This window comes from Rattus norvegicus, chromosome 18 (assembly GCF_021556685.1).
Source record: "Rattus norvegicus strain SHRSP/BbbUtx chromosome 18, alternate assembly SHRSP_T2T, whole genome shotgun sequence".
In the NCBI taxonomy this organism is placed as follows: Eukaryota; Metazoa; Chordata; class Mammalia; order Rodentia; family Muridae; genus Rattus; species Rattus norvegicus.
Window position 1 is genome coordinate 28,771,661 of NC_141551.1, and position 24,674 is coordinate 28,796,334.

The 24,674-nt window shown below is 42.3% G+C and overlaps 12 protein-coding genes across 12 annotated transcripts in view; all 12 read left to right on the forward strand.

The window, feature by feature from the left end:
* Positions 1-24,674, forward strand: part of Pcdha1 (protocadherin alpha 1) — a 264,765-nt gene that overhangs the window by 50,995 nt on the left and 189,096 nt on the right. The gene's annotated exons all lie outside the window — the stretch shown is intronic.
* Positions 1-24,674, forward strand: part of Pcdha2 (protocadherin alpha 2) — a 255,785-nt gene that overhangs the window by 42,015 nt on the left and 189,096 nt on the right. The window lies entirely within an intron of this gene.
* Positions 1-24,674, forward strand: part of Pcdha3 (protocadherin alpha 3) — a 249,612-nt gene that overhangs the window by 35,842 nt on the left and 189,096 nt on the right. The gene's annotated exons all lie outside the window — the stretch shown is intronic.
* The window catches only part of Pcdha4 (protocadherin alpha 4), a 243,172-nt gene that overhangs the window by 29,398 nt on the left and 189,100 nt on the right, over positions 1-24,674 (forward strand). The window lies entirely within an intron of this gene.
* The window catches only part of Pcdha5 (protocadherin alpha 5), a 235,590-nt gene that overhangs the window by 21,819 nt on the left and 189,097 nt on the right, over positions 1-24,674 (forward strand). The window lies entirely within an intron of this gene.
* The window catches only part of Pcdha6 (protocadherin alpha 6), a 228,659-nt gene that overhangs the window by 14,889 nt on the left and 189,096 nt on the right, over positions 1-24,674 (forward strand). The window lies entirely within an intron of this gene.
* Positions 1-24,674, forward strand: part of Pcdha7 (protocadherin alpha 7) — a 222,498-nt gene that overhangs the window by 8,728 nt on the left and 189,096 nt on the right. The gene's annotated exons all lie outside the window — the stretch shown is intronic.
* The window catches only part of Pcdha8 (protocadherin alpha 8), a 216,569-nt gene that overhangs the window by 2,799 nt on the left and 189,096 nt on the right, over positions 1-24,674 (forward strand). The gene's annotated exons all lie outside the window — the stretch shown is intronic.
* Pcdha9 (protocadherin alpha 9) overlaps positions 2,481-24,674 on the forward strand; it is a 211,291-nt gene continuing 189,097 nt past the window's right edge. Inside the window, exon 1 of the mRNA NM_199508.1 lies at positions 2,481-4,862. Within this exon, the coding sequence (NP_955802.1) occupies positions 2,481-4,862 (2,382 nt within the window). The remainder of the gene's footprint in view (positions 4,863-24,674) is intronic.
* Pcdha10 (protocadherin alpha 10) overlaps positions 8,834-24,674 on the forward strand; it is a 204,937-nt gene continuing 189,096 nt past the window's right edge. The window contains exon 1 of the mRNA NM_053939.2: positions 8,834-11,314. Within this exon, the coding sequence (NP_446391.1) occupies positions 8,834-11,314 (2,481 nt within the window). The remainder of the gene's footprint in view (positions 11,315-24,674) is intronic.
* The window catches only part of Pcdha11 (protocadherin alpha 11), a 197,937-nt gene continuing 189,096 nt past the window's right edge, over positions 15,834-24,674 (forward strand). Inside the window, exon 1 of the mRNA NM_199486.2 lies at positions 15,834-18,218. Within this exon, the coding sequence (NP_955780.1) occupies positions 15,834-18,218 (2,385 nt within the window). The remainder of the gene's footprint in view (positions 18,219-24,674) is intronic.
* Pcdha12 (protocadherin alpha 12) overlaps positions 21,744-24,674 on the forward strand; it is a 192,027-nt gene continuing 189,096 nt past the window's right edge. The window contains exon 1 of the mRNA NM_053940.1: positions 21,744-24,137. Within this exon, the coding sequence (NP_446392.1) occupies positions 21,744-24,137 (2,394 nt within the window). The remainder of the gene's footprint in view (positions 24,138-24,674) is intronic.

Sequence of the window (24,674 nt, forward strand, 5' to 3'; positions counted from 1 at the left end):
TTCCTCCGAGCATTTACATTTCACAATTATTCTCTGAGCTTTTGATATATTTTGTAGTATTATCGGGAAGGCATATCTTCCATTTATGCTACAACAGTCAATTTCACGAGTTTGGTTTATCATCTTATTTGTTCATTTTAGATCTCTTAGTTTCAAGATGTTGTAACATTTATTACTCTTTTAAACCTTTTAGTCATAAGATGCAGAATGATTTCCTTCTTTCTTTTTTTGAAGCAGGGTATCTATCATGTATTTCAGTTTAACATAAACCTCACAGTCCTCCTGTTTCAGTCCCTGAGTTCTGAGATCTGGCAATTTCCACCATTTCAAGTTTGTTTTTGTTTGTTTGTTTCGTTTACTGGTATGGAAGCTTTACATTATTTTCAGTACTTTAATATTTTTTTTTGAGCATCATTGGCTGGTCGATCGTTGCTCTTATTCTGATAAAGCTCTGCTGAAGCAGAGTCAGTGATACAGTTCAATCGTGTTGGTCTCCATATGAGTTGATTATTTTACAAAAAAACCTTTCATAGCAGGCTCATGGGCCCAAGTTCAGAATCTAGCACCTCTCCCCCAAAAAATCTACATTACGTTTACACCTAATATGGTTTAAGAAAATAATAAAGACCAAGAATACAGTATATAATAATTCTACTGTTGTTGATAGATGTGTAATTTATAAATCATTATAAAGATACTCAAAATGTTGAAGATGTTTTATTTTACACAGAAATATTTTTCTTTTTGAAAGTAAATCTGTCGAAAGTTTGAGCTACTTTCCTGGTTTTTCAACGTTTAAATTCTAGAATTCCTTTTCTCCCTTTGCTTCCTGAGTGTGTTTTATTTGCCCCGACAATATATACTTATTAGATATTAAGCACATTTCTTAGAAAAGAATTGTTAGATTTAATGAATGTGAATTTGAGGTTTCTGGAACTCTGGACTCTTATAGCATGTTAGCAATATAATGACACCACATAATCATTTATAAGTAGATTTTATCCTTTTCCCCAACTCAAATGAATCAAAAAGCAAGAATTTTATGTGGTTGCCTTCATATTTTTCATAATTCCTGTCTACGCCTGTCATCTATCTATCAAAATGTTCTATATAGAATGATTTACTTTAGCTCTCAGTTCTAAAGACTTTCAGCCTTCGGTATGCCTATGCTTATAACACTATTTGAACAGTGTGCAGCCTCTTCTTTTTGGAAATGACTTTATATTTACTATTATGATGACATCTACTTGGCTCTCAGATGTGACTTGACCATAATCTCCTCCTAAATTTTAGCTGTTTTTACAAAACATAAATAGCATTCAAAGTTCTTTATGTCATCTAACTGTATTTGGCACCTAATCACTTTAAACATCATCTATAATTTTCATCATCAAAATGTCCATCATTTTACTTTTAGACCCCCCAATGGATTAATAATAGATTTAATCAATCATCAATCAATTGATCGATCAATTAATCATGTTTGAGTGGGAGACTAGAACTCAAAAGAGAGTGGTTCTTAATTAGAACCTAGGTAGAAAAGAATTGTAAGCATAAGTTTAAAATAGAACTCTTCCCAAACTCTGAATGAACAATACTGAAGATGAAATGTACAATGGGATGATACAGTAAATGTTGTACAAGAGAGAAGAAGACATTGATCTTCACATAAGACAATAGTTGAAAGCAATCGTATCCTGAAGGTGCAGGAATAAAACATGATGGTGGGGACAGGCTATGTAAATATTAATAAAAAGAAATATATTTTCTCCCCACAAAGGTTGTTCTCCTAGATTCTATTTTAAAAATACTTTATACATTGACAGTTTATGGAATTACATAGGAAAAGTACTCCATCTGCATATATTTACTGATATCTTTCATCCAGCAGAAAAAAGTTTATTTTGATCAGTAAATTTCTGGGTGCCTAGCTTTGCTAGGCATCATGGGTCTATTATGTCAGGATCAAAAATTCAGGAATGTGGATGTCCCTGAGTTACAGAACGAAAACGTTTTTCGAATTTAATATTTGTGATTATGTACCTCATCGTTTTAAATTGCCACTCAATTTTCATCATTATTTTAAAATTTTGTGGACAGTTTCCCCAGGAACAAGAGAACTGTAATTATGTATTTCATAATTTTAGAGGTCAGTCCTCTAATAGTACCTCCAGGAAGATAAAGGTGGTTTTCTATTTCAACAATGATAAAATTCAGAGGATAAAATAAGGTTCAACGGTTCAGTGTCCAATCGCCGAATATGTACTTACTCTTTGAGGCCGCCTGATGTCGCTCTCGGCCGCTTTATTCGTTCTGATTAAAAGACTGGTATAGCCATCCTTTTTCCAGCAGAAAAGACGCTCCATTCTTATTTACTTTGATGAGCAATGGTGAACACGGGAGGGAGGAATTGAGAGAATCAGTTGGCATCTCTTCATTTGGAAGTAATTTAAGCGAACTGGAAGTATCAAGCTCCTGAAATGCTGTGTTTAGGCGGTGCACTCCCAGAGGGACGGTTTCTAGTGCTTTCGCTTCTGCTCCTCGCAGTTTGGGAGGTGGGGAGCGGACAGCTCCGCTACTCTATACCGGAGGAAACCAAACACGGCACCTTCGTGGGCCGCATCGCACAGGACCTGGAACTGCAGCTGCCGGAGCTGGTTCCTGGTCTTTTCCAGTTGGACTCAAAGGGTTTTGGGGACCTTCTGGAGGTAAATCTGCAGAATGGCATTTTGTTTGTGAATTCTCGGATCGATCGGGAGGAGCTGTGCGGGAGGAGCGCGGAGTGCAACATCCACCTGGAGGTGATCGTGGACAGGCCGCTGCAGGTTTTCCACGTCGAGGTAGAGGTGAGGGACATTAATGACAACCCTCCCACGTTTCCAGCGACACAGAAGACTCTGTTTATTCCGGAGTCCAGACTGCTTGACTCGCGGTTTCCACTAGAGGGCGCGTCAGATGCAGATGTCGGTTCCAATGCCCTGCTGACTTACAGACTGAGCACCAATGAACATTTCTCTCTGGATGTACCGCCCAACCACGAGCAGGTGAAACCTCTTGGGCTCGTTTTGCGGAAACCTTTAGACAGAGAAGAAGCTGCAGAGATGCGCTTATTGCTCACGGCTACGGACGGAGGCAAACCGGAGTTGACCGGCACCGTTCAGTTACTCATCACAGTGCTGGATGTCAATGACAACGCTCCAGCTTTTGACAGATCTCTGTATACCGTGAAATTACCAGAAAACGTTCCAAACGGGACATTAGTAATCAAAGTCAATGCCTCAGATTTGGACGAAGGCGTCAATGGGGAAGTTATGTACTCATTTTCTAGTGATGTTTCTTCAGATATAAAATCCAAGTTTCACGTGGATGCTGTGAGTGGCGAGATTACAGCTATCGGAATTATTGATTTTGAAGAGTGCAAAGCTTACAAGATTCCATTAGAGGCACGTGATAAGGGCTTCCCACCACTGATTGGTCACTGTACTGTTCTTGTGGAAGTTGTCGATGCTAATGACAATGCCCCACAGCTCAATGTCAAAACACTCTGGCTCCCTGTTAAAGAAGATGCGCAGCTGGGGAAAATTATTGCCCTGATCAGTGTGATTGATCTAGACTCAGGTGCCAACGGGCAGGTTACCTGCTCCTTGGCTAATCACGTCCCCTTCAAGCTGGTGTCCACCTTCAAGAATTACTATTCGCTTGTGCTGGACAGCGCCCTGGACCGAGAGACCACAGCTGACTATCAGGTGGTGGTGACTGCGCAGGACGGGGGTTCTCCCTCGCTGCGGGCCACGGCCACCGTTTCTGTGGAGGTGGCTGATGTGAACGACAATGCGCCCCTGTTTGCTCAGCCTGAATACACAGTGTTTGTGAAGGAGAACAATCCACCAGGTACGCATATCTTCACGGTGTCTGCGGTGGATGCAGATGCACAAGAGAATGCGCTGGTGTCCTACTCGCTGGTGGAGCGGAGGGTGGGCGAGCGCTTGCTGTCGAGCTATGTGTCTGTGCATGCGGAGAGCGGCAAGGTGTTCGCGCTGCAGCCTCTGGACCATGAAGAGCTGGAGCTGCTGCAGTTCCAGGTGAGCGCGCGGGATGCTGGTGTGCCTGCCCTGGGCAGCAATGTGACTCTGCAGGTGTTTGTGCTGGATGAGAACGACAACATGCCGACGTTGCTTGGATCTGGGACGGGTGGTTCAGATGGAGTGTTCAATCATTTGTTGCCTAGGTCGGTGGATCCTGGTCACGTGGTGGCGAAGGTGCGCGCAGTAGATGCAGACTCTGGTTACAATGCTTGGCTGTCTTACGAGCTGCTCTCATTGCCAGGGAGCATGCGCAGCCCATTCCGTGTAGGACTATACACCGGTGAGATCAGCACCACAAGGTCCTTGGACGAAACAGATGGGACTAGACAACGTCTGCTGCTGCTGGTGAAGGACCACGGTGAACCTCAGCTGACTGCCACAGTCACCATGCTGGTGTCTTTAGTGGAAAGTGGCCAGGCCCCAAAGGCCTCGTCCCGGTCCTCTGTGGGTGTTAGTGTACCAGAGTCATCGTTAGTGAATGTCAACGTGTACCTGATCATTGCCATTTGCGCAGTGTCCAGTCTATTGGTGCTTACGCTGCTGTTGTACACTGCGCTCCGCTGCTCGGCGATGCCCACTGGGGGCGCTTGTGGGTCTGGGAAGCCCATGCTGGTGTGCTCCAGCGCGGTGGGTACCTGGTCTTACTCGCAGCAGAGACAGCAGAGGGTATGCTCTGGAGAGGGCCTACCGAAGACCGACCTAATGGCCTTCAGCCCCGGTCTACCTCCATGTCCTGGATCTGCAGAACCATCTGTTTCTTTGGACTCCTCTGAGAAGGTGAGTTGTTGTAGAACTGTGCTTATTCATATATTTATTTCTGGAAGATTTTTCCAAAAAACTCCCTTGGTATATTTAAGCACTGTAGAAAAGTCTACAATTATACCAGTATTTTAAAAATTATATATATATAATTATGTATAAATTAATATATAATTATATATATATTTATTTATATATATAAATTTGGATAAGACTTCTATTTCCATACTCCTATTAGAACAAATCACTGCATATTATGGAAGTGTCAGTTAACTGCCAAAGTAACTTTATTTAAAAACTGTAATGTATTAATCAAATTGCTAATGATAGATGAACTTTCATAACATTTGAAAATGATTCCTTGTGAAAACAAAAACAAAAAACAAAACAACAACCACTATCATTCCAAACAACAATAAAAACCAAAGTAACCAACCAAAATAAACAAAAAGCCAACAAACCAAACAAAAATTAAATAATACTACAAAAGTAAACAAACAAACAAACACAAACAAATAAAAAACCCTCTACAATTCAGTGAACATGAATATAAAATTTCATATTTAGCAGTCCTCTGGATGGAGACACATTGCAACCAGGGGATCAGTAAAATCAAAACAAAGAGACAACAAACAAAATGTCTCTTCTTAGAAACCTAATTCTAGGCTGGGCATGGTGGTTCATCCCTTTAATTCAAGCAGGCAGAGGCAGAGGCAGAGGCAGAGGCAGAGGCAGAGGCAGAGGCAGAGGCAGAGGCAGAGGCAGAGGCAGAGGAGGCAGAGGCAGAGGAGGCAGAGGCAGAGGAGGCAGAGGCAGAGGAGGCAGAGGCAGAGGAGGCAGAGGCAGAGGAGGCAGAGGCAGAGGCAGAGGCAGAGGCAGAGGCAGAGGCAGAGGCAGAGGCAGAGGCAGAGGCAGAGGCAGAGGCAGAGGCAGAGGCAGAGGCAGAGGCAGAGAGAGGCAGAGAGAGGCAGAGAGAGGCAGAGAGGCAGAGAGGCAGAGAGGCAGAGAGGCAGAGAGGCAGAGAGGCAGAGAGAGAGGCAGAGAGGGAGAGTCAGAGAGGCAGAGGCAGTGGCAGTGGCAGTGTATATTTGTAATTTTAAGGCCAGCCTGGTCTACATAGAGAGTATCAGGACTATTGTCTCAAAACATGAAAAGCAAAACAGAACTAAACATCATCATCTACAACAAAAAGAAACCCAAAAAATCATAAACACAATTCTATCAAAGAGTATAACTGTGATTCTCATTTCAATATGTGTAAAATATATTTCTAAATTTTTCATAATGTAAATTATAAATGCCTATTGACAATGATTTCTATGTTTATAATTCTGGACTATTTCTCTTGTGATATTACGGAAAATACTCTCTCCCAGCAGCTAATATGTTCTTTTTCTTTCTTTTTGTTTTATGGGTTTTCATGACAGTTTCTTTGTGTAGCCCTGGTTGTTCTGGAACTAGCTCTGTAGACCAGGCTGGCCTTGAATCCACAGAGATCTTCCTCCCTCTGCCTCCCAAGTGCTGAGATTAAAGCAGCTCGGGGAACTTTCTTTCTTTAGAAAGTGATTTTTTTAATTAACTTTTTTTTAGATTAGTGATTAAAATTTGGAATTCTTAAAAAATTTTAATTCTTTAAATTCATTTGTAATTCATAGTCTGAAAACTACAAAAACAAACTCCCGTACAATAGGTGAGAATATAGTTTTCTTTCATTATTCTACAGTACAAGACTCTTCAATGTTCCTATATGCTATACTAAACATTTGGAGATGATACTTTGTGACTTTCAAATAGTTGTTTCTGTAAATTGTCCATTTAGTTCAAGCTATCTTTCAATTTTCTCATTTTCATTTGATAAACTATCATTCAGGAAGAAATGGAATAAAAGGGGTGACAGGCACTTCATTTCTGGTTTCCTGAGTCTAACTTGGCTTGAGCAAGGTTGCTACAGAGACAAACACTGTCACCTGTTAGGCAAAGTGATGATATGTGTTCTATCACCAGTTTGTCATTAATTCCTATCTCAGTTCCTTGGGTTACACTGTGTTCATGCTTCTTCATGTCCCTAAAGATAAATTAATCTCATGGGTATTTTGCAAGTTCTGAAATGTATATATGATGGCAGCCTTTATGCTGGGAGATGATATGGGCTTCTATAAATGGCCAAATTACCAATTACATCAATGCAGACATGAAGATGAGGTGCACTGAGAACAAAGTGCTGAAGCTGCTAGTTCTCGGAGACAGACTTGTCTTGGAAACTGATAGCTCCCTCAGTCTATACCACACAGTTGAATACTTAAGCCTGCAAGGCTAGTGCCACATGCCTTTAACCCTGGCACTCCAGAGCCAGAGGCAGGGAGATCTCTGTGAGTAATAGGCTGGCCTGATCAGTCAAGGATAGAGAGACTCTGTCTCACCACCCGCCCCAGCCCCAACAAAGCAAAACAAGACAAAGAGCAAATACCTGAACCAATCACAAACAACAAAGACCAAATACCTGAGCCAATCACAAACAAAGAGCAAATACCTGAGCCAATCACGAACAAAGAGCAAATTCCTGAGCCAATCACAAAGAGCAAATACCTGAACCAATCACAAAGAGCAAATACCTGAGCCAATCACAAACAAAGAGCAAATACCTGAGCCAATCACAAACAAAGAGCAAATACCTGAGCCAATCACAAACAAAGAGCAAATACCTGAGCCAATCACAAACAACAAAGAGCAAATACCTGAGCCAATCACAAACAAAGAGCAAATACCTGAGCCAATCACAAACAAAGAGCAAATACCTGAGCCAATCACAAACAGTGCATGGAATGTGAAGAACAATGGCTAACAAACATTTGAAAGTCTAAGTCTGCATTCAAGGTAAGTTGGATTGATGGGCATACATTTGGCAATAGGGATCAGAGACTCCTCAAAGTTTGAAAAACACAGAAACAATGGATTTCTTGTAGCAAACTCCGAAAGCAGTCGTCATGAATTTGTCAACTTATATAAAATGAGAATCTCAAGTCATTGTGTAATGTAATAAAATAAAAATTTTTCCATGTAACCGATTTCCATTTTCTTAAATGCAAGAACCATCTCTTTCAGCCCATGGACTACTAGCCACAGTTTAACCACTGGAGGGTGACCATTTTCCAAAGGAAATGTTTTTTCCTGAGGAGCCGGACTTGGTCATAAGTGTTGTATAAACAAGCGTGTCCAAACTTGGGTCTGAGAATAATTTACACTAGTGTAGTTCTTAATTCTCCCACAGAAGCAGCCCAGACTTAGTTTGCTGTCATTTACACCAATGTCTTCTTACTACTGAGACATTGCCATGAGGGTGGGAGGTGGAACATGGAGAGTTTGCATGGATGAAAAGCCAAAGTTGTGTGGTTACTAGAGACAAATACAGGAATGTAAATGGTAAAATAGCAGATGCTGAAGTTGGGGATCTACAATCTACTGTTGGCTTTGGAGACACAAACATCTGGCAAACAACTGATTTGGTGTCTTGAAACTCCTGTCTGAATGAAATTTACTTAACCTTAAAACAATGCCAAAATAACTGAGTTGGGTATTATAACTTGAAAGGGCTGTGCAGTAAAAAAAAAAAAAAATCAGCCCTTTCATTATTCCTTGAATCTTAAGAGGATGTCAAAATTTACCTAATAATTATCATGTGACCAAGAAAGGAATTATCTCTCGCAGTTTTACGTTTGAAGAGAAAGTTGCATATTAAATATTTCCACATGCTAAAGAAATGTAATATGAGGCATTGGGTGTACCTAGGGATAATAATCCACAGAAACAAACCTAAGATGTGAATTAAAGAAAAAGTGCACGCATACAATTATACTTACACATTTAGCCACTGGATGTCGCTGCTGTCCACGAAATAATGTAGTCTTTAAGAACAAAGATACACTTCGCTGTTTCTCAGGGGTTAGGAAGTGGCTAGATTGGGAGATCTCCGCGTTTCGGTTAAAAAAAAAATGAGCTTGGAAAACCGACCAGAAGATATTAGAACTTTTGTGAGTCCCAGATGGCATATTCATGGATGTTTAAGACAAGAGAAGGCTTCAGTGGTGATCTCCAGATGTCTGAGCTATGGAGCTTGGCGCCTGCTACTTTGGCTTCTGCTCGTTGCAACATGGGATGCAGGGAGTGCCCAGCTCCACTACTCTATCCCAGAAGAGGCCAAACACGGCACCTTCGTGGGCCGCATCGCGCAGGACCTGGGGCTGGAGCTGATGGAGCTGGTGCCCCGCCTGTTCAGGGTGGCGTCCAAGGACCGCGGAGACCTTCTGGAGGTAAATCTGCAGAATGGTATCTTGTTTGTGAATTCTCGGATCGATCGGGAGGAGCTGTGCGGGAGGAGCGCGGAGTGTAGCATCCACCTGGAGGTGATCGTGGACAGACCGCTGCAGGTTTTCCACGTGGAGGTGGAGGTGAGGGACATTAATGACAACCCTCCGCTATTCTCCGTAGCGGAACAAAAGATCTTGGTACCCGAATCTAGACTGCTTGATTCTCAATTTCCACTAGAAGGCGCATCTGATGCAGATGTTGGAGAGAACTCGATGCTTACTTACAAACTTAGTTCAAACGAATTTTTTATCCTTGATATTGTAAACAAAAAAGGCAAAGACAAGTTCCCAGTGCTTGTTCTTCGAAAACTGATAGATCGAGAAGAAAATCCTCAGCTAAAGTTGCTACTGACAGCAACCGATGGAGGCAAACCTGAGTTCACAGGATCGGTTTCTCTGTTGATCCAGGTGTTGGATGTTAATGATAACGCGCCTGTGTTTGACAGATCTGTTTATGAAGTTAAGATGTATGAGAATCAAGAGAATCAAACCTTAGTAATACGGCTGAATGCTACAGACTCAGATGAAGGAATAAACAAAGAAGTGGAGTATTCATTTAGCTCTTTGACCTCGTCTACTATAAAAAGGAAATTTCTAATAAACGAAAAGACTGGAGAGATAAGAGTAAATGGCGCTATTGACTTTGAGGAGAGTAACAATTATGAAATTCGTGTGGATGCTACGGATAAAGGTTATCCACCTATGGTTGCTCACTGCACTGTACTCGTGGAAATCTTGGATGAAAATGATAATACCCCAGAGATAGTCCTTACTTCTTTGTCTCTCCCGGTGAAAGAAGATGCTCTTTTGGGCTCTGTAATCGCCCTGATCAGCGTGTCAGACAAAGACTCTGGTGTCAATGGGCAGGTCACCTGCTCCTTGGCTAATCACGTCCCCTTCAAGCTGGTTTCCACCTTCAAGAATTACTATTCCCTCGTGCTAGACAGTGCCCTGGACCGAGAGACCACAACTGACTATAAGGTGGTGGTGATAGCGCGGGACGGGGGCTCGCCTTCGCTGTGTGCCACTGCCAGCGTGTCTGTGGAGGTGGCTGACGTGAACGACAATGCTCCTGCATTCGCGCAGCCCGAATACACGGTGTTTGTGAAAGAGAACAACCCTCCTGGCGCGCATATCTTCACGGTGTCTGCGGTGGACGCAGACGCACAGGAGAACGCGCTGGTGTCCTACTCGCTGGTGGAGCGGCGAGTGGGTGAGCGCTTGCTGTCGAGCTATGTGTCTGTGCACGCGGAGAGCGGCAAGGTGTTCGCGCTGCAGCCTCTGGACCATGAGGAGCTGGAGCTGCTGCAGTTCCAGGTGAGCGCGCGGGACGCTGGTGTGCCTGCCCTGGGCAGCAATGTGACTCTGCAGGTGTTTGTGCTGGATGAGAACGACAATGCACCCACGGTGCTGGGGCAGCAGTCAAGCGGACCTATGGGCGAATTTAGCCAACTTGTGTCGCGGTCAGTGGGTGCGGGACACGTGGTGTCAAAGGTGCGCGCAGTGGATGCAGACTCTGGTTACAATGCTTGGCTGTGTTATGAGCTTCATACGGCTGTGGGGGCGCGCAGCCCTTTCCGTGTGGGTCTCTACACCGGTGAGATCAGCACGACACGAGACCTGGATGAATCTGATTTACCGCGCCAGCGCCTATTGGTGTTGGTGAAGGACCATGGCGAACCTATGTTGATCACCACTGCCACCGTTCTGGTGTCCCTGGTGGAGAACGGCCAGATGCCAAAAGCTTCTTCCCAGGGGTTGCCTAACTCGTCCCGCAGGGAGGAGTCGCTGGTAGATGTCAATGTGTATTTGATCATCGCCATCTGCGCAGTGTCAAGCCTGTTGGTTCTCACGCTGCTGCTATATACAGCCCTCCGATGCTCAGCTGTGCCCATGCAGGGTGGGTGCGGACTCGGGAAGCCCACTCTGGTGTGCTCCAGCGCGGTGGGAACCTGGTCATACTCACAGCAGAGACAGCAGCGAGTATGTTCTGGAGAGGGTCCGCCCAAGACCGACCTCATGGCTTTTAGTCCCAGTCTTACCCCTTGCCCAGTGACCGAAGTGGGAATGGAAAATCATTCTGCTGGAGGAGACTTGTCCGGGAAGGTGGGCTATTACTTTTTACTTTCATATTTTGTTTGATGAAATATATTTTCTCTCTCACTCTATTCTGTGACAAATGAATGTGTGTCAGATATATTTTCTTTGTCTGAGTACCACTATGCACGAATATTTTTAGCAATATTTTGGAATATAGTTTATTCCAGAAATTGGTTTTATGATGTCCATCTATGCACTACTCTGCAAACCTCTTCCTAAAACTATGAACCCCTAAGCTTTCCCCAATAGAACTCGTGTTGAGGATGCAGTAAGTTTTATTTTCATATGCTGTCTTCATATTAAAAATATTTATAACATTATTTATATTTAATTTTCAAGTTAATTTTTGATTTGATCCAATGCATTAACAAAATGTTGCACTTTTTCCTTTCCCTTTTTCTTTTCATGAGAACATTTAGCATTTTCTTTTGTCCCTCATGTGTATCATAGAACAAGACTGTATTCAGCAACTGCATTTGCTGGTATAGCAGCAAGGTATCCTGCCAGTTCATTCATGATGTTTTCTTATTTGATGATTTCTTTTGCTTCAGTAGTACTGATTCTTGTTCCAGTATGAATTATTCACTTTTATTTTAGAAGAAGGATGTTTTGTAGTTCTTGGTGTGATTTTATTTAACAACCCTTCACTATGGTCCCCTTTATCAGAAAGCCTAAACATTTTCCCTTTGAGGAAAGTGTTATGATGGGAGTGGAAAGTCTCTGAAAATTATTCTTAAAGGCTTCATCTCACCAAGGTTGGTGAGGCACACCCTTAATGCCAGCACTCAGCAGAGGCAAGAAGATCTCTGCTTGGTCTGCATAGTGAATTCCAGGAGCAAATAGTACAGTCCTTTTAAAAACAAACAAATGACAAAAAAATTATCTCTCCCAGGAATGGAGAGATGGCTCAGCAGCACTTGCAGTTCTAGCAGACGACCCAGATTTGATTCCTAGCACCCACATGGTCACATACAACCATCGGTAACTCCAGTTCCAGGGCATTTGATGCTCTCTTCTGGCCTCTGTGGGTGCTAAGCATGCATAAAGTACACCTAATACATGAAGGCAAAGTATTAAGACATAAAAATAAAATAAATAAATCTTTAAAAATAGAAAACAGCACCATCAACAATTCCTTTATCTTCTTGTGACATACGATTTCAAATGAACTGTCTTCTACATGCCAAGCTAGCATTCTTTTTATTTCAAGAGATCAAAAATGTTCTAGTCTAAATTAATATTAAAATGGGAAAACTTTATTATTCCCTTAGAATATTTTATACTACTCTGCATGTGTGGTTTAGGTCAATAGGTTCTCTTGTTATCTTAAACAGAGCGGCGTTGGTTTATATAAAGACAGCTTTGTAAGCTAGTTAGGTTCCATGGTATGATGGCTGTTCTTTGTTGTCAACCTGGATCCATCTGGAATTACCTAAAATTTCATTGACTGGGTACAGCTGTGAGGGATTTTTTTTTCTTAATTGAATCATTTGAAGTGGGAAGACCAGATTTTAGTCTGGATCCTACACCTTTAATCTAGGACACTCTTTCTGGTGGTGGCCTTTATAAAGGACATAGAAGGAAGACTTCTAGCTCTTTGCCTACTTGCTCTGGCTCTCGGTGGCACATCTATGCCTTCCCTGGAGTCTTCTTCAGGATTCTGACACACGCTGAAGACCAATTGAAACATTCAGTCTTATGACTTGAACAAGTATTAGATTCTTAGATCTTTCATTGGTAGACAGCCATATATATATGCTCTATTCTATAAGTTCTGTTCCTCCAGAAACCCTGATGAGATGAAACTATCCTACCAACTATGCTTTACTGTAACTTTTCAAATTTATTCCAGCATCACCAAAGCAACTAATCTTTATCTATCATTTTAATTCTGATCTTTAGCAGTTATTTGTCCTTTCCCATTCGCTATGAATTTATTATTCAGTCCATGTTTCACAAATATATCCAAACGAAAGTTGACATTATTAAGGAAGTTGGACAACACAAAATTGTAACAAGAATATAAACACAATGTTGCCTTTGACTGCCAGCTTCCCATGGCTGGTCTCAGTGTTAAATCCCAAAGATTTCTTGATGAAAAAATGCACATTAAATTAAAATTTTATTGGTCACTATATCACACATACTTATGAAATCTATGCCTTTGATTTGAATTTCTATAGGTTTCTTTTTTCCTTTAGTCATAGCTCATGTTATTGATAATGTCTCAGTTATGAAGTGCACTCATGTCACTAAATAATTTAATGCAATATAGTGCAAATGTTGTAATAGCAAATTTAAGAGGTATTTAACCTTCATGGTGACAATATCCTGGTTTGATCTCTGAGTTTTTACTTTATGTTTTTGAGACAGAGTCTCACAATAGCCCAGAGTGACCTCAAAGTCACAGCAAGCTTCCTGCCCCAGTTTCTCAAGGCCAGAATTACAAGCATGACCTATTGTATCTCTCTTGGCTGTAGGCTTTAAAAAGAGAACCTCTGTGTCTCTGTTTTTCCCTGTCTCTTCTTTGTTTCTTTTCTCTCCTTTCCTTTGTTCAAACATATGTATATATGCATTATAGATATGTTTGTTTTTATATTTATTTGATATCAATCAAACATCAAACATGTAAATATACTGAGTTACTGTGTGTTTCTCAAGTTGCTGACTTTATTATTTTTCATTTATCATTTTCCTGTTATTAATTTTTGCAAGGACATCAGCGATTAAATTCAGTAAGAAATCTAGAGTATACAATCCTAAGAGACACAGCTAACAGCTTAGTTAAAATAAAGATATAGCTTTTTTCTTAAGTTCCTTAGAATTTCCCCTAATTTCTTCTAGTATTCTCTCTCTCTCTCTCTCTCTCTCTCTCTCTCTCTCTCTCTTTATTTCTCCTCTTTTTGCCTGTTGAATGCAAGGGTGAGGGACATGTATCATCACATCTTGCTTGATAGTATTTGCGTTGCATTACTAATGCATGAAATCATTGTTAAATTATAATTGTTAGTTGCATGGAAACCTTGGAACTTCAAGACATTAAAATTGCATTTTATTCTTTTATGTTGAGTTTTTAGGCTAGCATTTAAGGGCTTTGGCATCCATTCCCCTTCCTCTTTCTCTATCCGGCTGGTGTCCTCTCTGCCCTTGGATTGTTGGCCTTTCTGTTGCCTTATCACATGGACTACAGTACCTGCTCTATTTTCCACCTCTTCTTTCTCTCTCATGATGCCCTAACTAGTTTTCCAAATACCTTACACATGCAAATTTTAAATCTAAAAATTAATTTTATATGTACTTGTTCGGCAAATATTTCAATCCAAAATAGGAAGGGACCTTCATTTCGGTATGGAGTTAGGCTAAAAGTCATTGGGTCATTTCAATCAGAAAATAGGAAATTAATTTTTCTTTATGAGTCTTTTTTTTCTGAATTTAGTCAACTCAATAGGTTGAATTTTTGCTTGCTCTTTTTAACAGAGCAATTTATTGGTTTAGGATTTATGTCTTTAATCATAAAATAAACTTCATTGTCTTCTATAGGTTTTCATGTAAATTTTAATATATTTTTGTATCTCAGGTAAAAACAAGATAATAAAGCTGAGTTAGACTTAAAATAATGTTTATATCCTAGCCTCTTCACATCAATTTTCTAAGAAAATAAGTATAAACAGACTTGGACTACTGATGTTATTTTTGAATGAAAGTTGATTATTTTTCCATTTAAGTAACAAGTATAATTTACATTGAAGTGGAAATAACATTCACCCTGAGTGGATTCAGTGACTGAACAGAAGCTTTAAACTGGTATAGCCTTACAAATGTGCTCTAAATTTCCTAAAATCAGTGTTAGGTGAATTCACTTACATCAAGTAAATAATTATTTGGATAAAGTAGTAAATAGTTTATTAGCATTGAATTGAAATTCCATTGTGCTGTAGTGGTAACAGGAAATCTGCATGTTGAATCACTCTCTTTAGAGTTAAGTCAAATAATTAGAATAATTTAGCATGTAAAATATTTAGAAAAACACAATTATAGTCTCAGGAAGAGGTTGGATATGAAGCAATCAAATATCATACATTTCTTTAAATTCTCTTAAATGCTGTATCACTGCTACAATGTATGTTGTCCATATTATTTTACACGATGATATAGTTTGTGCAGTAATATATTCTTAGATGTCTATAAAGAAGATGAAATTTTTCCAGGAACTATAATTCTAAGGTAAAACAACCTCTAATTAGTTACTAGCTATTGAAATTAGAACTATTAGAAGCCTTCAATGAAAAGCAAACGAAATCATTCTGGAGCCTGATAAGCGAAGAGAGCAGAGCGCAGTTGCACTTACACTTTGAGCCACAGGGTGCCGTTGTTCTCCAACAAAAGCGCCAACAGTAGAAAATCAGATCCTCTGCAGACCGGAAAGAAGCTGGTCCCGAGCTTTAAAGACTATAAACAGCACTCACATTGTTAATATTATCTTAGAGAAAGAAAATCACTACTACTAAAAAAATCCAAAGACAATATGTTCTTTGTCGCCATGAAATACTGCCATGGATCTTGGTGCCTGCTGCTCTCACTTTTGCTGTTCACAATCTGGGAGCCTGGGAGCGCCCAGCTCCGCTACTCCGTCCCAGAGGAGGCCAAACACGGCACCTTCGTGGGACGCATCGCGCAGGACCTGGGACTGGAGCTGACTGAACTGGTGCCCCGTCTGTTCAGGGTGGCATCCAAGGACCGCGGGGATCTTCTGGAGGTAAATCTGCAGAATGGCATTTTGTTTGTGAATTCTCGGATCGACCGAGAGGAGCTGTGCGGGAAGAGTGCGGAGTGTAGCATCCACTTGGAGGTGATCGTGGACAGACCGCTGCAGGTTTTCCACGTGGAGGTGGAGGTGAAGGACATTAATGACAACCCTCCTGTGTTCCCAACCACACAAAAGAATCTCTTTGTTTCGGAAACGAGAGCTCTAGATTCTCGTTTTTCGCTAGAGGGCGCTTCGGATGCAGATATCGGAACCAATGCTCTTCTGACTTACAGACTGAGTCCCAGTGAATATTTCTCCCTAGAAGTACCAACCACAGATGAGCTGGTAAAACCACTCGAACTAGTGTTAAAAAAACCTTTAGACAGAGAACGAGATTCAGAGCTTCACTTAGTGGTTAAGGCAACGGATGGGGGCAAACCTGAGCTCACAGGCACCTTGGAGTTACATATTACAGTTCTAGATGCAAATGACAACGCGCCAGCATTTGATAGAGCAATCTATCGGGTAAAACTGGTAGAAAATGCAAGAAATGGTACCCTGGTCATTAGACTTAATGCCTCGGATTTGGACGAAGGTTCAAATGGTCAAATTCTTTATTCCTTTGCAGCGGACATTCCCCCTAAGACAGAAGCCACTTTTCATATAGATCCAGTCAGTGGAGAAATTAAAGTCAATGGAAAAATAGATTTTGAAGAAACAAATTTATGGAAGATTCAAGCAGAAGCAGTTGACGAAGGCAGTCCTCCAATGTTCGGTCACTGCACCATCTTAATTGAAGTATTGGACATCAATGATAATGCTCCCAAGTTAATAGTAACGTCATTGTCGCTCCCTATTCGAGAGGATGCTCCCGTGGGGACAGTTATTGCCTTAATCAGCGTGACAGATCCTGACTCTACAGTCAACGGGCAGGTGACCTGCTCCCTGACTCCTCAGGTTCCCTTCAAGCTCGTGTCCACCTTCAAGAATTACTATTCGCTCGTGCTGGACAGCGCTTTGGACCGAGAGACCACAGCTGACTTTAAAGTGGTGGTGACAGCCCGAGACCGGGGCTCACCCTCGCTGTGGGACACAGCCAGCGTGTCGGTGGAGGTGGCTGACGTGAACGACAATGCACCTGCATTCGCGCAGCCTGAATACACGGTGTTCGTGAAGGAGAACAATCCGCCCGGCGCGCACATCTTCACGGTGTCCGCGGTGGATGCGGACGCACAAGAGAACGCGCTGGTGTCCTACTCGCTGGTGGAGCGGCGGGTGGGCGAGCGCTTGCTGTCGAGCTATGTGTCTGTGCACGCGGAGAGCGGCAAGGTGTTCGCGCTGCAGCCTCTGGACCATGAGGAGCTGGAGCTGCTGCAGTTCCAGGTGAGCGCGCGGGATGCTGGTGTGCCTGCCCTGGGCAGCAATGTGACTCTGCAGGTGTTTGTGCTGGACGAGAACGACAACGCGCCCACGCTGCTGCCTCACGGAGCTGTCGGAGCGGGCGGGGCAGTGAGTGAGCTTGTGCCTCGGTCAGTGGGTTCAGGGCACGTAGTGGCGAAGGTGCGCGCAGTAGATGCCGATTCTGGTTATAATGCTTGGCTGTCTTATGAGCTCCAATTCGGAGCTGGCAGTGTGCGCAGTCCCTTCCGTGTGGGACTATACACAGGTGAGATCAGTATCACTCGCGCCCTGGATGAAGTAGATGCGCCGCGCCAGCGCCTGTTGGTCTTGGTGAAGGATCATGGCGAGCCAGCGTTGACTGCCACAGCCACAGTGCTGGTTTCTCTGATTGAGAGCAACCAGGCACCAAAGGCCTCTTCACGGGTGTTGGCGGGTACAGCAGCCTCTGAGTCACCTGTAGTGGATGTCAATGTGTATTTGATCATCGCCATCTGTGCGGTGTCCAGCCTGTTGGTGCTCACACTCGTGTTGTACACTGCTCTGCGATGCTCAGCACTGCCCACTGAGGTCACCTGTGGACCTGGAAAACCCATGCTGGTATGCTCCAGCGCAGTGGGGAGCTGGTCATACTCTCAGCAAAGGAGGCAGAGGGTGTGCTCCGGAGAGGGCCCACCGAAGACCGACCTCATGGCCTTCAGCCCCAGTGTTCCTCCTGGTTTGGGTTCTGGAGATAGTGGTGTCCAGCAAGAAATCTTTGAGAATGTAAGTACAGAAATCTTGGGGTACATTTCATGACAGGTGATGTCACTGATATACTCTGTCGATTCATGATTATATCTTCAGCAGTAAATTTGTGTTGCTTTTCTTGAGACGGCTCATTTAAAGACGACTGGCCATCTCATCTCACTTCCCACTCTAGTCATCCTGGATATTATTTAGTAATTCTTTCTTCATGCTATGTATAACAATAGTACTGGTAGCACTGCTAGCAAAAAATGAAATAGAATGACCATAATTTTTTAATTAAACAGGTATGCCAGAAAGAAGTCAAGGATTATAATAGAAAATACAAGGTGGCAGGGCTCAAATCAGATTTTCTTTTCTTTTTTCTTTTTTTTCGGAGCTGGGGACCGAACCCAGGGCCTTGCGCTTCCTAGGCAAGCGCTCTACCACTGAGCTAAATCCCCAACCCCTCAAATCAGATTTTCAACACTCGGATAGATCATTGTTCTGGGAGTTCACCTGCTAGGACAGGTGTCCTTTGCTCTTCATTATGTTTGAGTATCTGGGAGTACAGTATGATTTAATTTTCAATTTGACTTGGATTCTCAGCTTATTATAAACTATGAAATGATTGGTCAGAGATGGAGATCAGCTTGCCTGAAGCACTGGGTTTCTTTGTTCAACCTTGGCTATCCTAGAAATTGCTCTGTAGACCAGGCTAGCTTCAAACTTAGAGATCCTCTTTTCCTCTGTCTCTTGAGCCACCACCACTTGGCTCCCCCACTTCCCCAAAGCAGGGTTATTGTTACCTTTCATTGAAAAGCTTGGGCCATCTGACCAAATGTTTGAGAAAAAAATTGCTGTGTTGACTTGAATAAGCCACAACACAGTAGAGCAGAGTCAACATCGTTGGGGAAATACTATACTTCTCTTAGCATAGTGCTTGGAAAGCGAACTTATAATCTGATTTTGAAAATATATCCTGATGTTTGAAGAATGACTTAAAAATTCATTTCTGTGGTTTACATTTGTAAGAAAGAACCCCAGAAGTACTCAATATTACTGGCTAAGAGGGCATAAAACTTTGCATTTTAATATATAATCAGTGAGACACGCCAGAAGGATTTATATCTAGTCAAACTCAATTAGTAAACGTTGAGCACAAAGTCCATGAAATCCGCAATCAATTTTTACAAAATCAGTATTAACAATAATTTTGATGAGATACTTTGAGATTAGTCTGCTGCTGGATGTTGAGCTCATTCCAATAGGTAAGTTTAGAGAGAGTATAATATCTTCTCTAGAAATAATTCAGAGATAGATACCTGAACTATCCAGCCAAAATACAAACTATGGGATATAGAGTCACACTCTTTACCTAACTTTTGACTTGGTGTTTACACTGGACCACTTTATATATCCAAAACTATGTGTTATTGGAAACAAACATTTAAGTTAGAATATGATTTTAACTCATATTTGTGATATCATCATCTCTCATGGGTAGAGTTTTTCATATTTATTTCTTTACATTGCATCTCAAACCTCATTTCTTTTTAACAATATAGAGAATTGCTGCTTACTTTTGTACAATATAGATTTGACACACTTCACATGTGTTCAGCTTACTGCTATGTTATATATTGCATTTGAATTGACTGCACTCGATTGCATTGTTTTTCAGTGAATAGAATTCACTGTTCTTAGAGGTGACTGATCATTTTCTTTGTTTTTTAAACCATAGTTTATGAAATTTTCACGTTATTGTAATACCTGTAGGTTGCAGAAGAGCATTTAACACTGAGGTTAGGGTATTACTTGAGCCTGGGAACTCAAAGTCAACCTGGGCCTTTGTTTCTCAAAGAATTCCTATATAACATAATGCTAGAGGTTTTTCTGAATTATTTTCTGCTCTAAACTTGTGTGGTATCGTCTTTTTCTTCTCAACTGCTAATGTGTATGAAAAATAGAGAAAACATAACTACATCTTCAAGAAATGAAAATTAAATCTGGATGTGGTAGCATAGCCTTTAACAGCAGCACTTCAGAGGCAGAGGCAGAGGCAGAGGCAGGTGGATCTCTGATTCAAGGTCAACTTGATCTACAAAGTTCCAGGACATCCAGTCACACGCAGAGAAACCTATCATAGAAAAATAAGCATGATCTCATGTACTTAGAGAAGACATAATAAAATTTACTTACATTTTAAATGAACTCTTAATAACAAACCTCACATTTTTCACTGATATCATTTCCCATGGATGTATTTTTACTGGGTTAAGAAAACTAATGTCAGTTACGTGGAAATATCCAAATGGTGCAGAGACTTTTCTGGAGACATTGTTTCTCTCAGGGAATGATATTTCATTCTGTGGTTTAAAAGTCTGCCTTTGTCATCTAATCAATGATTACATAAGTAAAATATCACGATCTCATTACTGACAATACGACTTGTGTGAGAAATCATATATGTCAAATGCAGAATTCATCTAGGTCAACAGGCTTTTCCTTTGTGAATTCTGTTTCAAATTATAAAACTGGAAAACATTTGTTTCCTTATTCTGTAGTGGACACAAACTCAGTGATCCATTACAAGAAAACAACAATCAAAAATCAGAGCTGAAGAAAGTAAGAATGATATTGCTGATAACACCATGTAAATATTAATACTAGGAGAATACTTGGAAAGTTTCACCACAAAGAAATGATGAATGTTTGATATGATGATGTATCAACTCTGATTTGATCATTACACAGTAGATACATGCATCAATACATAGCTTGCACCTCGTAAATCTGTTCGACGAGATTTAATTTTTAAAAATATAAGAAAATGCTACACAGCTAAGGGACTAGCATACAGAACATTGTTATTATGGAATTTCAAGGGCTGAGCACTTGCCTAACATCCACTGTAGTCTCAAACAAAACCAAAGCGCAAACAGCAGCAACAAACTAGGTCCAACCGCTGGGACCATTGAGTTCCCTGGCAGTCTAAGCAATAAGGGAGACTACAATTATAACAATTCAAATCTGATAATATTTTATATTAAATAAGATGTTAGGTAACTGTTTAACTCCACAATTTTACTTTTACAATTTTACTGAAAGAAGTGAGCCCTCTTTTTCAAGTGTTTAGATAAAAGAATAATTTTGTAGATGTAAGTCAAAAAGGAATTTAATTTGATGCTATTTAATTAAAAAGTACAACCTTCACATATGTTCCATTTTCATGTGGCTTAAAATCAAAATGGTCAATAAATGTGCATTTTTCTAATTATTTTGGTCAAACTATACAAGATGAGGAATTCTCCAGTGGTGGAAGTACACGAGTACTCACAATTTCAGGCACAAGGTGTCGCTCTTTACTTGGTGGAAAGAGTTCATTCATAGATTAGTCCGAAGAGTCCTGCGCTCCACAAACAAAACCGACTCCATCATTCTGAATGCCGCTTTTAACGGGATCCTTTAAAAATTCTTGAGAATCAAGCGAAATTTCAATCTGAAGACAAGTATCTGATAAGTCAGCGAAAGGAGACATTTTGGGGGCCGATTTCATATGCAATGTTAGGTTTTCAGAGAAGGGGATCCTGCACTCCGCCACCTCTGCGCTGGTTACTTCTCCTCACAGCCTGGGAGATAGGGAGCGGCCAGCTCCACTACTCCATCCCTGAGGAGGCCAAACACGGCACCTTCGTGGGCCGCATCGCCCAGGACCTGGGGCTGGAGCTGACAGAGCTGGTGCCCCGTCTGTTCAGGGTGGCGTCCAAGGACCGCGGAGACCTTCTGGAGGTAAATCTGCAGAATGGCATTTTGTTTGTGAATTCTCGGATCGACCGGGAGGAGCTGTGCGGGAGGAGCGCGGAGTGCAACATCCACCTGGAGGTGATCGTGGACAGGCCGCTGCAGGTTTTCCACGTGGAGGTGGAGGTGAGGGACATTAATGACAACCCGCCAATGTTTCCTCTTAGAGAACAAAGGCTGCTGATTTATGAATCCAAGCAACCGGACTCACGTTTTCCGCTAGAGGGAGCATCTGATGCGGACATAGGGGAGAACGCTGTATTGGTCTACAGATTAAGTCAAAACGAGTATTTTTCTTTAGAATCATCAACCAATAGTAAGCAGATTAAACGACCGTCACTTATATTAAAGAAGACTCTAGATCGGGAGAAAACTCGGGAACTTAATTTGCTATTAACAGCCACAGATGGCGGAAAACCAGAGCTCACCGGTACAGTTCAGCTTTGGGTTCACGTCTTGGATGTTAACGACAATGATCCGGTGTTCGATCATTTAGAATACAAGGTAAGAGTAATGGAAAATGCTGCCAAGGAAACTCTTGTCATAAAGTTGAACGCCACGGATCTAGACGAAGGTGTAAACGGGCAATTGGTATACTCTTTGATGTCCATTAAGCCCACTGGGAGGCACTTATTTACTCTAGATGAAAACAGCGGAGAATTGAGGGTCAACGGCACCTTAGACTACGAAGAGAACAAGTCTTATGAAATAGAAGTGCTGGCCACGGATAAAGGAGCACCTCCAATGGTAGGTCACTGTGTAGTCTTCGTAGAAATCTTAGACACCAATGACAACTCCCCTGAAGTGACACTAACTTCGCTGTCCCTCCCAGTAAGAGAAGATGCGCAGCCAAATACAGTGATTGCTTTAATTAGCATATCCGACCTAGATTCTGGTATCAATGGCCAAGTGACCTGCTCTCTTACACCCAATGTCCCCTTCAAGATCGTATCCACCTTTAAAAACTATTATTCTCTGGTATTGGATAGCAGTCTAGACCGCGAGACGGTGTCAACCTATGATTTGGTTGTGACAGCGCGGGATGGGGGTTCACCTTCACTGTGTGCCACCGCCAGCGTGTCTGTGGAGGTGGCTGACGTGAACGACAATGCACCTGCGTTCGCGCAGCCCGAACACACGGTGTTCGTGAAGGAGAACAACCCGCCTGGCGCGCACATCTTCACGGTGTCTGCGGAGGATGCAGACGCGCAGGAGAACGCGCTGGTGTCCTACTCACTGGTGGAGCGGCGGGTGGGCGAGCGCTTGCTGTCGAGCTATGTCTCTGTGCACGCTGAGAGCGGCAAGGTGTTCGCGCTGCAGCCTCTGGACCATGAGGAGCTGGAGCTGCTGCAGTTCCAGGTGAGCGCTCAGGACGCTGGTGTGCCTGCCCTGGGCAGCAATGTGACTCTGCAGGTGTTTGTGCTGGATGAAAACGACAACGCACCCATGCTTCTGCCCCACGGAGCTGTCGGACCTGGCGGGACAGTGAGCGAGCTTGTGCCTAGGTCGGTGGGTTCGGGCCATGTGGTCACCAAGGTTCGCGCAGTGGATGCGGACTCTGGTTACAATGCTTGGCTGTCATACGAACTACAATTGGGAACAGGTGGAGTACGCAGCCCCTTCCGTGTGGGTCTGTACACGGGTGAGATCAGCACGACACGTGCCCTGGATGAGGTGGACGCTCCTCGACAGACTCTATTGGTGCTGGTGAAGGACCATGGTGAGCCAGCACTGACAGCCACTGCAACTGTATTAGTGTCTCTTGTGGAAAACAGTCAAGCTCCAAAGTCCTTTTCACAGGCATCAGGGCGTGCTTCAGCCCCAGACGCATCGCTGGTGGATGTCAACGTGTATTTGATCATTGCCATCTGTGCAGTGTCCAGTCTGTTGGTGCTCACGCTGCTGCTGTATACAGCGCTGCGCTGCTCGGCTTTGCCTATGGTCAATGAGGCCGCTGGGGGGCCTGGGAAACCCATGCTGGTGTGCTCCAGTGCGGTGGGGAGCTGGTCCTACTCACAGCAGAGGCGGCAGCGGGTGTGCTCTGGGGAAGTTCTTCCCAAGACAGACCTCATGGCCTTTAGCCCCAGCCTACCTCCCAACATGGATAGAGATGAAAGGGAAAGGCAGGAGTCAGAATCAAATCACCCTGGACAGGTGAGTTTTCTACAAATCCCACCTTTCTGGTAAATGTCTATAAATTCAGTTAGAATTAAGTTTTATGGGAAATATTTAATATGAATAAAATTTGAGTGCTGTTTCAAGGAACAACGTCTGTTAACAAAATGCTAGATGTGTATATATACCCAGCCTTTAAATCATAAAATAGAGTGCTAATAAGTGCCCTGTTTGTTTCAAGTTTTGGTTATAAAATGCTAGAAGTCAACTGAGTGGAAATAGCCATTGTTTTACCTAAGCTAAGTCACAGCACTTCATTTCTAATTTTCAATGATGTGGCAATCATGGCAGGCTATTTAGATTTGCTTGAGTTTGTCCATTAGCAGTTCTTTGCTTTGATACTTTCACATTCTTTGATCAGTTGCTTTAAAAATGTTTGTATCACCAATGGAACCCTTGTTTCTAGCTCTGAATTGATTTACTGCCATCACATGGCTAAATATCCTCTATCACCATGGCAAAAATCATCTTCAATTTACTTGGAGACAAAAGTTCAGTCTTACATTCTAATATGCT